The 12,426-nt window shown below is 38.1% G+C and overlaps 3 protein-coding genes and 1 long non-coding RNA gene across 5 annotated transcripts in view; 1 reads left to right on the top strand and 3 right to left on the bottom strand.

Moving 5' to 3' along the window:
• The window catches only part of LOC132088419 (uncharacterized), a 55,956-nt gene that overhangs the window by 33,732 nt on the left and 9,798 nt on the right, over positions 1-12,426 (bottom strand). The gene's annotated exons all lie outside the window — the stretch shown is intronic.
• On the top strand, positions 1,617-2,547 carry LOC130697888 (uncharacterized). Its single transcript, XR_009421962.1, has 4 exons — positions 1,617-1,725; positions 1,779-2,047; positions 2,118-2,301; positions 2,364-2,547. It is a non-coding gene; the product is annotated as an uncharacterized LOC130697888 (long non-coding RNA).
• On the bottom strand, positions 5,542-6,381 carry LOC130697830 (uncharacterized). Its single transcript, XM_057520638.2, has 5 exons — positions 6,275-6,381; positions 6,150-6,221; positions 5,952-6,091; positions 5,698-5,881; positions 5,542-5,635 (listed from the first exon to the last, which is right to left on the bottom strand). The coding sequence occupies exons 1-5, from the start codon at positions 6,300-6,302 to the stop codon at positions 5,583-5,585; spliced, it is 477 nt and encodes a 158-aa protein (XP_057376621.1). The 5' UTR covers positions 6,303-6,381; the 3' UTR covers positions 5,542-5,582.
• LOC130697544 (uncharacterized) lies at positions 7,383-12,404 on the bottom strand. 2 transcript variants are annotated; one of them, XM_057520455.2, is made up of 5 exons: positions 12,190-12,404; positions 11,867-12,039; positions 11,528-11,807; positions 10,186-11,460; positions 7,383-10,109 (listed from the first exon to the last, which is right to left on the bottom strand). In XM_057520455.2, the coding sequence occupies exons 2-5, from the start codon at positions 12,026-12,028 to the stop codon at positions 7,804-7,806; spliced, it is 4,023 nt and encodes a 1,340-aa protein (XP_057376438.1). In that variant the 5' UTR covers positions 12,029-12,039; positions 12,190-12,404; the 3' UTR covers positions 7,383-7,803. The 2 variants fall into 2 exon arrangements, with proteins under 2 accessions (XP_057376438.1, XP_057376446.1); XM_057520463.2 differs by lacking the exon at positions 12,190-12,404 and having other exon boundaries at positions 11,867-12,141.

The following is a 12,426-nucleotide window of genomic DNA, read 5'->3' as shown; positions in this document are numbered from 1 at the left end:
AATGTAAAAGTAGTAATTAATCATCTTAATAATCCTGAAAATTGGCTTTTGGTTGTAAAACACAAAAACCATCAATTTTCACGAAATATCATGCACAGTTCTGCTTGAAACACTGGCTTTACCCAGAATGATACAACATGAGACATGGTTTTCCAAATGTATCTTAATATTACCTCATTCTAAGCCCAAGTGCAACGGCTGACATTTCGTTTAGGTAACGAAGCAGTGCAATATTTGCACATGGATAATAGCGGTGGAGGTAAAAACAACAACAAAAAACAGAAATAACGATACCGTTCAGACAAGGGAAACTCAAATACACGTTGTCAACGTAAAAAAAAGTAAACAATGAGAATATGGCAATCCGTTTTACACAAAAAAAAAAAAAAATTTCGCCAAAAAAAAAAAAAAAATCACACTTTTTTCTTTTTTTCCGACACGTAGCCATCTACCGCTCAGACTCGTTATTACTGGCGTAGGCAATTTCAGTCCATTGGATGCCATTCGCAGTTAGTTCAGTAGCGTGGATGGAGAATAACGCGTGAATGGAGGAACAAATGAAAAATGGATAAGATAATACAACAAAAGGATGGTAAGTATTGCATTATTATATTGGTTTTCAATTATTAATTATTGTTTATTAGATCAAATTATGAAGCTGCAGGCCCAATTATTGGAACAACACAAAATATTAGATAACAGCAAAGCTAAGGATGGTAAGGGCTTATACGTAATGATTCTATTTATTTGCTTTTATTCATTTGTGTTTTGTAGCTCAAATTTTGAGTCTACAAGCTCAGCTAGGGGAAAAGAACAAATTGGAATGGAACAGTTTCCAAACAGTGAAGGAGGTTTTTCCAAACTCATCCCTAACTGAACATGAGGATGAATTGGCATTAGGCGAACACAGTCAGGTACCTAAACTTTTCAAATAAGAATTCAAAATAAGTATAGAATTTTAAAAAACAATTATTTATTGTTTAGTTATTAGTTTACCACCTGACAGTGTGTTAAAGTTAAATTCTGTTAGTGCTGCACTAAAAGAATTGTTAGTAATAAGTCCATGCAGCGAAGGAATTGAACAATTGTGGGACCGTATTTGGGCTGAAAATGGGTGTGGTACGGAAACCCAGAAATAGCACGAGTTCAACACAAAACATGAATTAGGTACTTTTCGGTTTTTTGTCTATCGAAACAGTATTTTTAATGCTATATTGCTGCAGTACAAAATGGAAAGTTAGTAGTTAATATTAATAATAATTAAGTAAAGTAAGTAGAATATAACAAAATAATTATTGTACAGTTGTATTGTAATCAAATAAAGTTGTTAATTAAAAAATTATATATTCATATGGCTAGCCTAGAATGCGTAAAGTTGCATTTAGAAAATTAAATAGGAATCCGGGCGATAGATGGCCATAGCAGTAAAACAGAAAAAAAAGGCCGAATTTTTCTTTTTTGGGGGGGGGTATTTTATATGGCAATCCGTTTTATATGGCAATCCGTTTTACATGAAAAAAAAAAAAAATGGCGGAAAAAAAAATCACACTTTTTTTCTCTTTTTTCCACCCGTAGCCATCTACCCGTCGGGTTCGTTATTACAAGTAAGTATGCAATTTCAGTTAATTGTATGCCATTTGCATTTAATTGAGCAGCGTGGCTGGAGAAAACTGCGTGGCTGGAGGAGCAATTGAAAAATGGATAAGATAATAAAACAACAAAATGGTAAGTATAAAGATTATTATATTGGTTTTCAATTATTAATTATTGTTTATTAGATCAAATTATGAAGCTGCAGGCCCAGTTATTGGAACAACACAAAATATTAGATAACAACAAAGGTAAGGATGGTAGGCCTAATACGTAATGATTCTATTTATTTGCTTTTATTCATTCGGGTTTTGTAGCTCAAATTTTGAGTCTACAAGCTCAGCTAGGGGAAAAGAACAAATTGGAACGGAACAGTTTCCAAACAGTGAAGGAGGTTTTTCAAAACTCATTCCTAACTGAACGTGAGGATGAGTTGGCATTAGGTGAACACAGTCAGGTACCTAAACTTTTCAATTAAGAATTCAAAATGAGTATAGAATTTTAACAAACAATTATTTATTGTTTAGTTATTCAGTCCACCACCTGACAGTGTGTTAAATTTAAATTCTGTTAGTGCTGCACTAAAAGAATCGTTAGTAATAAGTCCATGCAGCGAAGGAACTGAAGAATTGTGGTACTGTATTTGGGCGGAAAATGGGTGTGGTATGGAAACACAGAAATGGCATGAGTTCAACCTAAAACATGGATTAGGTACTTCCCCGTTCTTTGTCTATCGAAAAAGTATTTTTAATGCTATTATTTTGCATTCACAGAATTTTAGCGGGGGGATCAAGTCAAGTCTGGAAGTGTTACAGGATGGAAGAGTGAGCCTACAGATGAAAAAACAGAGAGTGCATTACCATTAAGGTGTGAGGTAAATTAATAGAGTAATGCAAATTGCCTAATGAGAAGTACCATCTTGTGTTAATGAATCCAGCACAACAGCAATCCTTTATAGTTCTGTCACAGCTAGAAGCCTCAAATAATTCTGCTTCTCTGTCTAAAGAACAACTTGTCCTTTATGTTCAGAGTGTTGGGGAAATTGGGTACTTAAATGGCCCTAAAGATGTTTTAATTTTGCTGCCATTGCAGAGATGAACATCATACATGGACTCTTTAGGTATGAAAAGATTTTTCTTCAAATAATTTTAAATTTATGACGAAGAATTTCTCCTCCTTTTTGCCAACCAGGTCTAATCAACCAAAAAAAATTTTATCCAATAGGCAAGGATTTTCATGTACTGGGAACACAACTATCAACAATCCAACGTTCTACAGGTGCTAGTTTATCATTCAAGAACCTTATACAATGATGTTAATCTGCAATTTGTATGTCCTTTCCCAAGCTTCCACCAGAAGTTGAATCTATGAGTCATGTAAGTTCCATGATCAACAATTGATGTGTTTAACAGTGTTGTTTTTCTTTTCTCAATATAGGTTAATAGTAACATTGGATCTGAAAAGATTCTTGGTTGGGGCAAGACAATGAATAAATTGTATTGATTGGATGGATGACATGACATTTCTATACTTAATTCGGATACCCCAGACGGTATTTGATATTAAAAAAATTGAAGTGCATATCTGGGCTCCCTTCTTTTCTGAAGCCCCGTTTCCCCTTGACTCATAATAAGCCCGTAGGGGGTCATGCCCCTACTGTACGGTATATATAAAAACAACATATACCGAGGTTTGGAGGGCTCTGGCCGGAAAGGGGACGTGGGGTGCCGCTTCGTCCGATGATGTGTTCACGGAGGGTGACGTGGCTGCCCACAAATCCGAACTAAAGGTTAATCGCTCCTGTAAAAATGTTCCAAATCTTCAGCTCTTCTTCCGGCTTCTCTTAGCCAATCACCGGGTAATCTCCCCGGTGGGTCAACAAGGCAGTGTCTCCCCCTGCCTGGGTTGACGGCAACTTTTGAAAGGGCTATTGTGCCTTTTTAAAGTTGCAAAAATAATTGTAATGTGCAGAGAATTGTCAATAAAATTTTTTTTATAAAATATTTTTTGCAAAATTTGTTTCTTTCATTGTCTGTATGCGCTGTGTTCACACGTTTCACTTTTTATATTTAGCTTGCTTAATTCACCTTTATTGTTTTTGTCACCTTTGATGGTAAGCATTGTTTCCATTGGTTTATCGTTTATTTGTAAGTATTATTTATTACACTCTTTGAATTCTTCAACTTAGATTTAAGTACCAATCTGGATATTTTATGAAGTAATTTTGTATTATGTTTTACTCGTATGGGAACCGATCCCCAGACATTCAGCGTGCAACGCCTATGCTCTAACATTGAGCCACGAGATATATCTAAATATTTTATTATCGCATATCATATGTTATCGTCTAGGATGTTTATGCAGTCTTTCACAACTATATGTTTATCTTTCTATTGCTTCCATAAGGTTCTTAGCTCCGTGGTAGAGCTTTTATCTGCGATACCTGTTACCCTGGGTTCAAACCTCAATAGATGTGTAAAAATGAAGTAGAAAAATGTAGAAGAGTATATTGCAGAATTGCATTTCAGTTTTATTCTAAGTGTAAATGCAAGTCCACAAGTGACTAGAAAAAAAAGCCAACTTATAATCATATGATTCGTGGCTCATTGGTAGAGCATCGGCGAGGTATGCCGAACATCCAAGGTTCGATCCCTGGATAATAATAGAATGCTTACAGATAAACGATAAACCAATACCCGTCACCTTACCATCTAATGTGACAAAAACAAATAAAGCAAAGCCAAAAAAAAAAATGATAAATGCAATGTGTGAACAAAGCTAACACAGACAATGAAAGAAACGAATTTTGCAAAAAATATTTTATAAAAAAAATTTTATTGACAATTCTCTGCACATTACAATTATTTTTGCAACTTTAAAAAGGCACAATAGCCCTTTCAAAAGTTGCCGTCAACCCAGGCAGGGGGAGACACTGCCTTGTTGACCCACCGGGGAGATTACCCGGTGATTGGCTAAGAGAAGCCGGAAGAAGAGCTGAAGATTTGGAACATTTTTACAGGAGCGATTAACCTTTAGTTCGGATTTGTGGGCAGCCACGTCACCCTCCGTGAACACATCATCGGACGAAGCGGCACCCCACGTCCCCTTTCCGGCCAGAGCCCTCCAAACCTCGGTATATGTTGTTTTTATATATACCGTACAGTAGGGGCATGACCCCCTACGGGCTTATTATGAGTCAAGGGGAAACGGGGCTTCAGAAAAGAAGGGAGCCCAGATATGCACTTCAATTTTTTTAATATCAAATACCGTCTGGGGAATCCGAATTAAGTATAGCAATGTCATGTCATCCATCCAATCAAGACAATTTATTCAGTGTCTTGCCCCAACCAAGAATCTTTTCAGATCCAATGTTACTATTAACCTATATTGAGAAAAGAAAAACAACACCGTTAAACACATCAATTGTTGATCATGGAACTTACATGACTCATAGATTCAACTTCTGGTGGAAGCTTGGGAAAGGACATACAAATTGCAGATTAACTTCATTGTATAAGGCTCTTGAATGATAAACTAGCACCTGTAGAATGTTGCATTGTTGATAGTTGTTTTCCCAGTACATGAAAATCCTTTCCTATTGGATAAAATTTTTTTTGGTAGATAAGACCTGGTTGGCAAAAAGGAGGAGAAATTCTTCGTCATAAATTCAAAATTATTTGAAGAAAAATCCTTTCATACCTAAAGAGTCCATGTATGATGTTCATCTCTGCAATAGCAGCAAAATTAAAACATCTTTAGGGCCATTTAAATACCCAGTTTCCCCAACACTCTGAACATAAAGGACAAGTTGTTCTTTAGCAAGAGAAGCAGAATTATTTGAGGCTTCTAGCTGTGACAGAACTATAAAGGATTGCTGTTGTACTGGATTCATTAACACAAGATGGTACTTCTCATTAGGCAATTTGCATTACTCTATTAATTTACCACACACCTTACGGTAATGCACTCTCAGTGTTTTTTCATCTGTAGGCTCACTCTTCCATCCTGTAACACTTCCAGACTTGATTTGATCCCCCGTTAAAATCTGTGAATGCAAAATAATAGCATTAAAAATACTGTTTCGATAGACAAAAAACCGAAAAGTACCTAATCCATGTTTCATGTTAACCTTGTGCCATTTCTGGGTTTCTGTACCACACCCATTTTCGGCCCAAATACGGTCCCACAATTCTTCAGTTCCTTCGCTGCATGGACTTATTATTAACGATTCTTTTAGTACAGCACTAACAGAATTTAAATTTAACACACTGTCAGGTGGTGGACTGAATAACTAAACAATAAATAATTGTTTTTTTAAATACTATACTTATTTTGAATTCTTATTTGAAAAGTTTAGGTACCTGACTGTGTTCGCCTAATGCCAACTCATCCTCACGTTCAGTTAGAGAAGAGTTTTGAAAAACCTCCTTCACTGTTTGGAAACTGTTCCATTCCAATTTGTTCTTTTCCCCTAGCTGAGCTTGTAGACTCAAAATTTGAGCTACAAAACACAAATAAATAAAAGCAAATAAATAGAATCATTACGTATTAGGTCTTACCATCCTTAGCTTTGTTGTTATCTAATATATTGTGTTGTTCCAATAATTGGGCCTGCAGCTTCATAATTTGATCTAATAAACAATAATTAATAATTGAAAACCAATATAATAATGTCAATACTTACCATCCTTTTGTTGTATTATCTTATCCATTTTTCAATTGTTCCTCCAGCCACGCGTTATTCTCCATCAACGCTAATGAACTAACTGCGAATGGCATCCAATGGACTGAAATTGCCTACGCCAGTAATAACGAGTCTGAGCGGTAGATGGCTACGTGTCGGAAAAAAAGAAAAAAGTGTGATATTTTTTTTTTTTGGCGAAATTTTTTTTTTTTTTGTGTAAAACGGATTGCCATACTTACCATCCTTTTGTTGTATTATCTTATCCATTTTTCAATTGTTCTACCAGCCACGCGTTATTCTCCATCCACGCTACTGAACTAACTGCGAATGGCATCCAATGGACTGAAATTGCCTACGCCAGTAATAACGAGTCTGAGCCGGTAGATGGTTACGTGTCGGAAAAAAAGAAAAGTGTGAATTTTTTTTTTTTTGGCGAAATTTTTTTTTTGTGTAAAACGGATTGCCATATAAAAAACAAAGTAAACAATGAGAATCACATGACTATGGCAATCCGTTTTACCCCAAAAAAACAAAAACAAAGATCGGCCTTTTTTTTCTTTTTTACAGCTATGGCCATCTATCGGCTAGATCCTTATTTATTTCTCTAGATAGAACTTTAGACATTCTAACCATATAAATATATAATTTTTTTAATTAATAACTTTACTTGACTAAAATATAACTATACAGTAATTAATAGGTATCTGTGTAACTATATAGTAACACTACAAGCCTGCCAGAGTGCCGAAACGGGCAACATAAATCTGAGAAACGTTGTAACAAAAAAAGCTACAAGTGCAATGCTCCTAATAACTCAAAAAAAAAATAAGGACAACGAAATAATCCCGACTGTTTTTTGCATTATTTTATAAGCTTTAGAACGATATTTAAAAAAAAAATTCTTTTCGGGGGGGGGGGGGGGGGGAGGTAAACGGATTGCCATATAAACATTCTTATCCGTTTTTAAAATTTCACTTTTATACGGCTAGGATATGTAATCTTGTCATTAGAGCATTAAATATGAGCCGCATCGATTCATGGCTACGGGGGAAAAAAGGAAAAAAAAACTGATTTTTTATTTTATTTCGGTAAAACATATTGCCACATGAAGGCACGAACAAAATCTTGGTTGTATTCACTCGTAAAACTTTGGTTAGGGAATGATTCATTATCTGAGTTGTTCAAGATTTACATGCACTGCAAGAAAAATATGAGTGGCCAAACAACAGGCGCCACAAATCCAGGTTTTGACGAATTACCCTTGATAACAAAAGTGTTGGTCAAAATCAAATCAGAAACTGTTTTCAAAGATGTAGCTCTTGCAGAGCGAATTAGCACAAGATGTAACATGGAAACAAAGCAAAAAAAAAAAAAAAAAATGCAACTGGCAAAAAAAAATCATTAATAATCTTTGAGTTTCTCCGTTTCTACTAGAAAACACGAACGAAAACTATTTAGGACTAAAAACATGAACAATTCACAAACCCTACTTTCCATTGAGCAAGTTAAACGGCAGGTAAGGCACGTTACTAATAATCTGCAGCATTGGTGATGAAGGTAGGCTCCGCTTTGGCTCGTTTGGTTGGAGGAGTGATGCAAATCTCATCGTCAGACGAGACTATTTCCTTCTTAAACGTGATTTTTTCGGCTGGACTGTTACTGCATTTCGAAGATGGCCCAGCTGCGATACTGTCAGCTTGCTTGAGACTTCCCAGAAATTCGGTCAAATCATCTATTTCTTTTTTCAGCAAGGCATTACGGCTCAGCATCTTATCAATTTTGCATCGGAATTGTTTGCCCACTTTAACTGGATTAACTTGGACGCTGTAGCCGTTTTTTGTGCCACTCACTCGGACAGCAAACTTGCAAGCGGCCGAAAATGTACCAAAATGGGAATACATCATCGACTTGTGTGATGATCGAAGAAACGCTTCTACTTCTGGATGACCCGGAACAACAGCATACGGATGGTCCCACGACAGATAGGGTTTTGAAATGCTTTTTAAACGATTGATACGTTGATCCAGGAAGAGACAAAAAGCCGTTTTCCCGTACGAGGAAGCAGTGGCCAGCAGGCGAAGCTCTGATGAAGTTACAATCCTCGCCACTAGCGGGTTTTCTTGATCAGGAAGAAAAGCATCAAGGATCTTGTGGGAAAGGGTCATAAAGGTCTCCTCGTCAGCGAACCAATGGAGACACTTCCACACCTCGGTGACGAGCCATGCATACGGCTTCATGAATGACTTCAAATCTTGAGAAACAAGAAGTCGACACAAGTCTCGGTAGACATCGAAGCAAGGCGGGGATTTAAGCAACGATGAGGACGAATTTGTAGCATCCAGCTTACGCAAATCAACAATCAGGTGACAGAGCCTTTCAGGAGATAGTTTGCTAAGCAACAATGAAAAGAAGGTGGCAATGCTCGGTTGATCGGTACGGGGTTGGCTCTTTTCTGTGCGGATGAATATGTTGACGCATAAGGCAATCTTGTTCCGTAATCCATCTGCTTGCCGACTGAGTGTAGCAACGGAGCCTACTTGGTCGAGAATACGACACAAGCCGACAATCCAAGCTCCAATCAGAGCAGTTGCAGAGTCACGAACTAGTCGACTAGAGCTCGGACCAATTTCACACCACGACTCAAGCGACGATACGATAGTTTCAAGCAATTTGTTTTTGTCCACGGGATCCCAGGAACCTCCACTTCCAGCCAAACAAATTTGTTTGACCAGTGATCGAACGAGTAAGACATCACCTAGCCAAATGAAGGTTTTGACGACTTCAATCACGATTTCTTGCGGCACTTGAGGTATGGCTTCTTTGCTCCGGCTCACTAACAATTGGCAAAGATTAACAAATAACCTGCAGGTTGTTGGATTTTCTTTCAACAGAGAATCATCCAATACGCGTAGATCCAATGTAAGATGACACAAGTTTTCCAATGATAACTTCGAATAAAGGGAGGTGAGTAAATCAAATCCTTGTTGATCTTCTATCGCGCTGTCTCGTTCTAATCGGAAAACCCAATGAACACACCGCGAAACACTTTTTCTCACAGCATCTTGAGACGGTTGCACCATCGAAGGGTCCTCGGCCCCCTCACATTTTGGGGTGTTCTTATCGTCAGCTGGGACTGGTTGATCAACTACAGAAACCAAGAACGATAAACGGGCAATTACTAGACGAACAACAGTTTTTTTCGCCAATTGGAGTGTCGGAACTAGCTCCCACACTTGTGACGAATACAAAATTGCTTCCAATAAATCGTTGTTCTGAGCTGATGGTTCCGGACACTGAATGTTTGTGGTACATATCTGATCCGTGATTGATTGTACTAGGTTTTCATCATCAAGACTCAGATAGCCCGTCAGTAACTGGACGACAACGTTAGGCATTAGTCCAACAGCTCGTAAATCGCAAACGGACACGGTGCGGCACAAATTTCGAAACATTTGTTGACAAGATGGAAGGTCACGGAGTCTGGCACACTTTTCCTTTTGTAGATCGACCACCAGGCGGCATTGCACGTTAAAGTCAAGCCGGGCGAATAGGAAGGCAAAATCTTCCAAACGCGACGGATTAGAGGTCAACGGATTTGTTTCCATAATTGTAAGCTGATCCAAGAAAGCATCCACTTCAGGTTGTCTTAAAGCCTTGGCAAAGTTGGATTCCAGATCCCTCAGAATCAAAGAAATGCAGTCCATTAAGTTTACTCCTTCTTCTAAACATGAGCGATCCAAAAGGTGTTTCACGAGATTGATGAGCTGAGCCAGTTGTTCAACGATGCGGTTTGGAGTGGCCAATTTCAAAATTCGATCCAAACACGCACTCCAACCTGCAGAATATAAAAATACAGTCCATTTAACAAGCACAGTGAACAAATACAATTGACAGAGCTTTCTTTTTTTTACCACTGATCAGATATTGGAACTCCGCGATAACTTCTGCCACATCTTCGCTTTGAATACCCTCGTAGATATACGTCGGTGAATTGCTATTAGTAATGAGACTAAGCGCATCCTTCCCACTATCGGAACAGAAATCTGTTGCAAGTAAATCAAGGAGTTCGAGTCCCTCGTCACGAGCTTGTAAAAACAGACATAGTCTAAACAGCCTATAAGTTCGACGGCCAGCTTTAATCGTGGGATCTCTCCAAACTTTGAACGGTTCTGTCCGGCAGAATGACAATACAATGCCAAGATCGCCGATTAGCTCCTGACAATTAGAGGAAATATCGACTGCGGCTTCCATACGGTCAAGGACCGCATCAAAGCCATGTTGGCAATAGATGCGGATTGTTTGTGGCTTCGGCCATATGACTAAGACAGGATAGTGGCAGAAAAAGGATCGAGGCGATCCAGGTGGCAGTTTTTTTTCGCTTTCGCCGTCTTCGTGGACAATATAATTCTTGAGCTTTTGCATGTCGCCTATCAACTGAGTTCGTAGGTCAAATTCAATTCCTTTTAGTTTGATGAGCGTATTAGTGGAATTTATCCAATGCTCAATTTTAAATGTTTTATTCAATAATATCTCCTTTTCCAAATCGCAATAGTCCAGAGCGCCTGTTATATGCTGCGTGATGACGGCCAAATGTGTGTCAAGAAATAGGGAACAATTAAAGATGCGAGCTAATTTCTCATCCTGTCCAGTAAGATCGGCAAATCCTAGATCAGCTATGCTGTACTTTCCTTCAAGTAAAAAAAATAGCATATTGCTGGCTTCGTTTGAACATCTAGCGTTCGGCGATAAGATGCCCGGAGAATAATCTAGACGATCGCTAGGCAAAAACGTGTCTAATACGGAAGCAACAATTTCTTCCGGAGAAGCTCCAACCGTAGCAGCGACCTTCTGACGTACAGGTTCGTAATCTGTAGGAGTTGTCCAAGCCTTGAGCGATTCGGTTATTTCATTTAAAACTATTATTAAATCTGGAAACGGGAGAGGGGAATCAGCCATGGCCATGGCATTTTTCCAAACAAGATTAAAGGATAATGTCGCCATCCAGCCTGTCGTGACCGTCTCCAACTCTTGCTTACAACCAACATAAATGGCTGTCAGGTGAAACTTTTGGTTGTTGCCGACCACACACTTAAAACCCATTGATTTACTACCTGACTGAACTTTAAGTGTTCCACCGGTATGACCACCTTCAACTGGAATTTGCAGAATCATGGTGGCAAACATACCTTTTTCCAGAAAAAACAACATCTTTGATGAGTAAATCCATAAAACTTAGCTAAGCTCGTTTTTTACCTGGCTGTCTTTTCAAAACAAAACTTGGTTCCAGACGTCCACCAGGAGGAGTGAATGAAAGCTTATCTAAATGTGTTTCGATAGCTAAGACGCCTGGATTAATTCCAAGGTGACGCATCGCGGTTGACGACAGTGCAGAAATCCCACTCTGTAGAAAGTTTGATGGAATAAAAGTCACTGATTGGGCCTCTATTCGCATAGTTTTGGTATCAGGTAAAGGATCCACATTGCCTGTGACACGGTGTTCTAGCTCTTGGGCTTTCTTCAGACGTTCAATATCCTGAAATAAGACTTAATGTGTTTCCCGATGTTGTCTACATGGCATTATAAAGTAAATACCGTCAAAGAAATAGGCACTGTAATGTTTCCAACACCAGTGATACACAGACTTAGAAGTACATTTTCTTCAAGATAATGACCCCATGCAAAGTCGAAGGCTGAAATTTTCTTGCCAGTCAACATTAAAGCTTCAGATAATCTTCTTTTATCCACTAGACTCATGATGTATTAGACTATTTGAGAAGAAAAATTTTAACATGAAATTTAAACCTATATTGTGTCCATCTTTAACTAAACTACGTCGAATGAGAAAATTTCCCCTTCTTGTTTCAACTGAGAAAGTAACGACAAGTTTTCTTTTCTTATTTAACCTTTCAAAGTACCTGTTCGTATGTAGTGCAGGATAGCATTTAGATAGAACCAATACTCCTCTTTTTCCAGTATGCTGTTAATGTAAATTTTGAAATTTCCACGCTTTAAGCAAACGAAAACTGATGCTTTGATCTTCAGATTTATTTAATTTTTAATTACGTAAAACGTTTTTTCCCCAACCCTTTGTCTTAGGCGCAGCATCTAAAGCTATGGTCTGCAATGCAGTTGCAAGATGCAAGGCATGGCCT

This window comes from Daphnia carinata, chromosome 10 (genome assembly GCF_022539665.2).
Source record: "Daphnia carinata strain CSIRO-1 chromosome 10, CSIRO_AGI_Dcar_HiC_V3, whole genome shotgun sequence".
NCBI classification, from domain to species: domain Eukaryota; kingdom Metazoa; phylum Arthropoda; class Branchiopoda; order Diplostraca; family Daphniidae; genus Daphnia; species Daphnia carinata.
The sequence above is the reverse complement of the archived record's forward strand: the minus strand, read 5'-3'. Positions and strand labels throughout refer to the sequence as shown.

Coding starts and splice junctions, on each gene's coding strand:
- LOC130697830 (XM_057520638.2), bottom strand. CDS start 6,302: ATGGATAAGATAATACAACAAAAGGATG. Junction 6,092..6,149: donor TAACAACAAAGCTAAGGATG/GTAAGACCTAAT, acceptor TGTGTTTTGTAG/CTCAAATTTTGAGTCTACAA. Junction 5,882..5,951: donor CATTAGGCGAACACAGTCAG/GTACCTAAACTT, acceptor TTTATTGTTTAG/TTATTCAGTCCACCACCTGA.
- LOC130697544 (XM_057520455.2), bottom strand. CDS start 12,028: ATGAGTCTAGTGGATAAAAGAAGATTATCTGAAGCTTTAATGTTGACT. Junction 11,461..11,527: donor TGTTTTGAAAAGACAGCCAG/GTAAAAAACGAG, acceptor TTCTGGAAAAAG/GTATGTTTGCCACCATGATT. Junction 10,110..10,185: donor GTTCCAATATCTGATCAGTG/GTAAAAAAAAGA, acceptor TATATTCTGCAG/GTTGGAGTGCGTGTTTGGAT.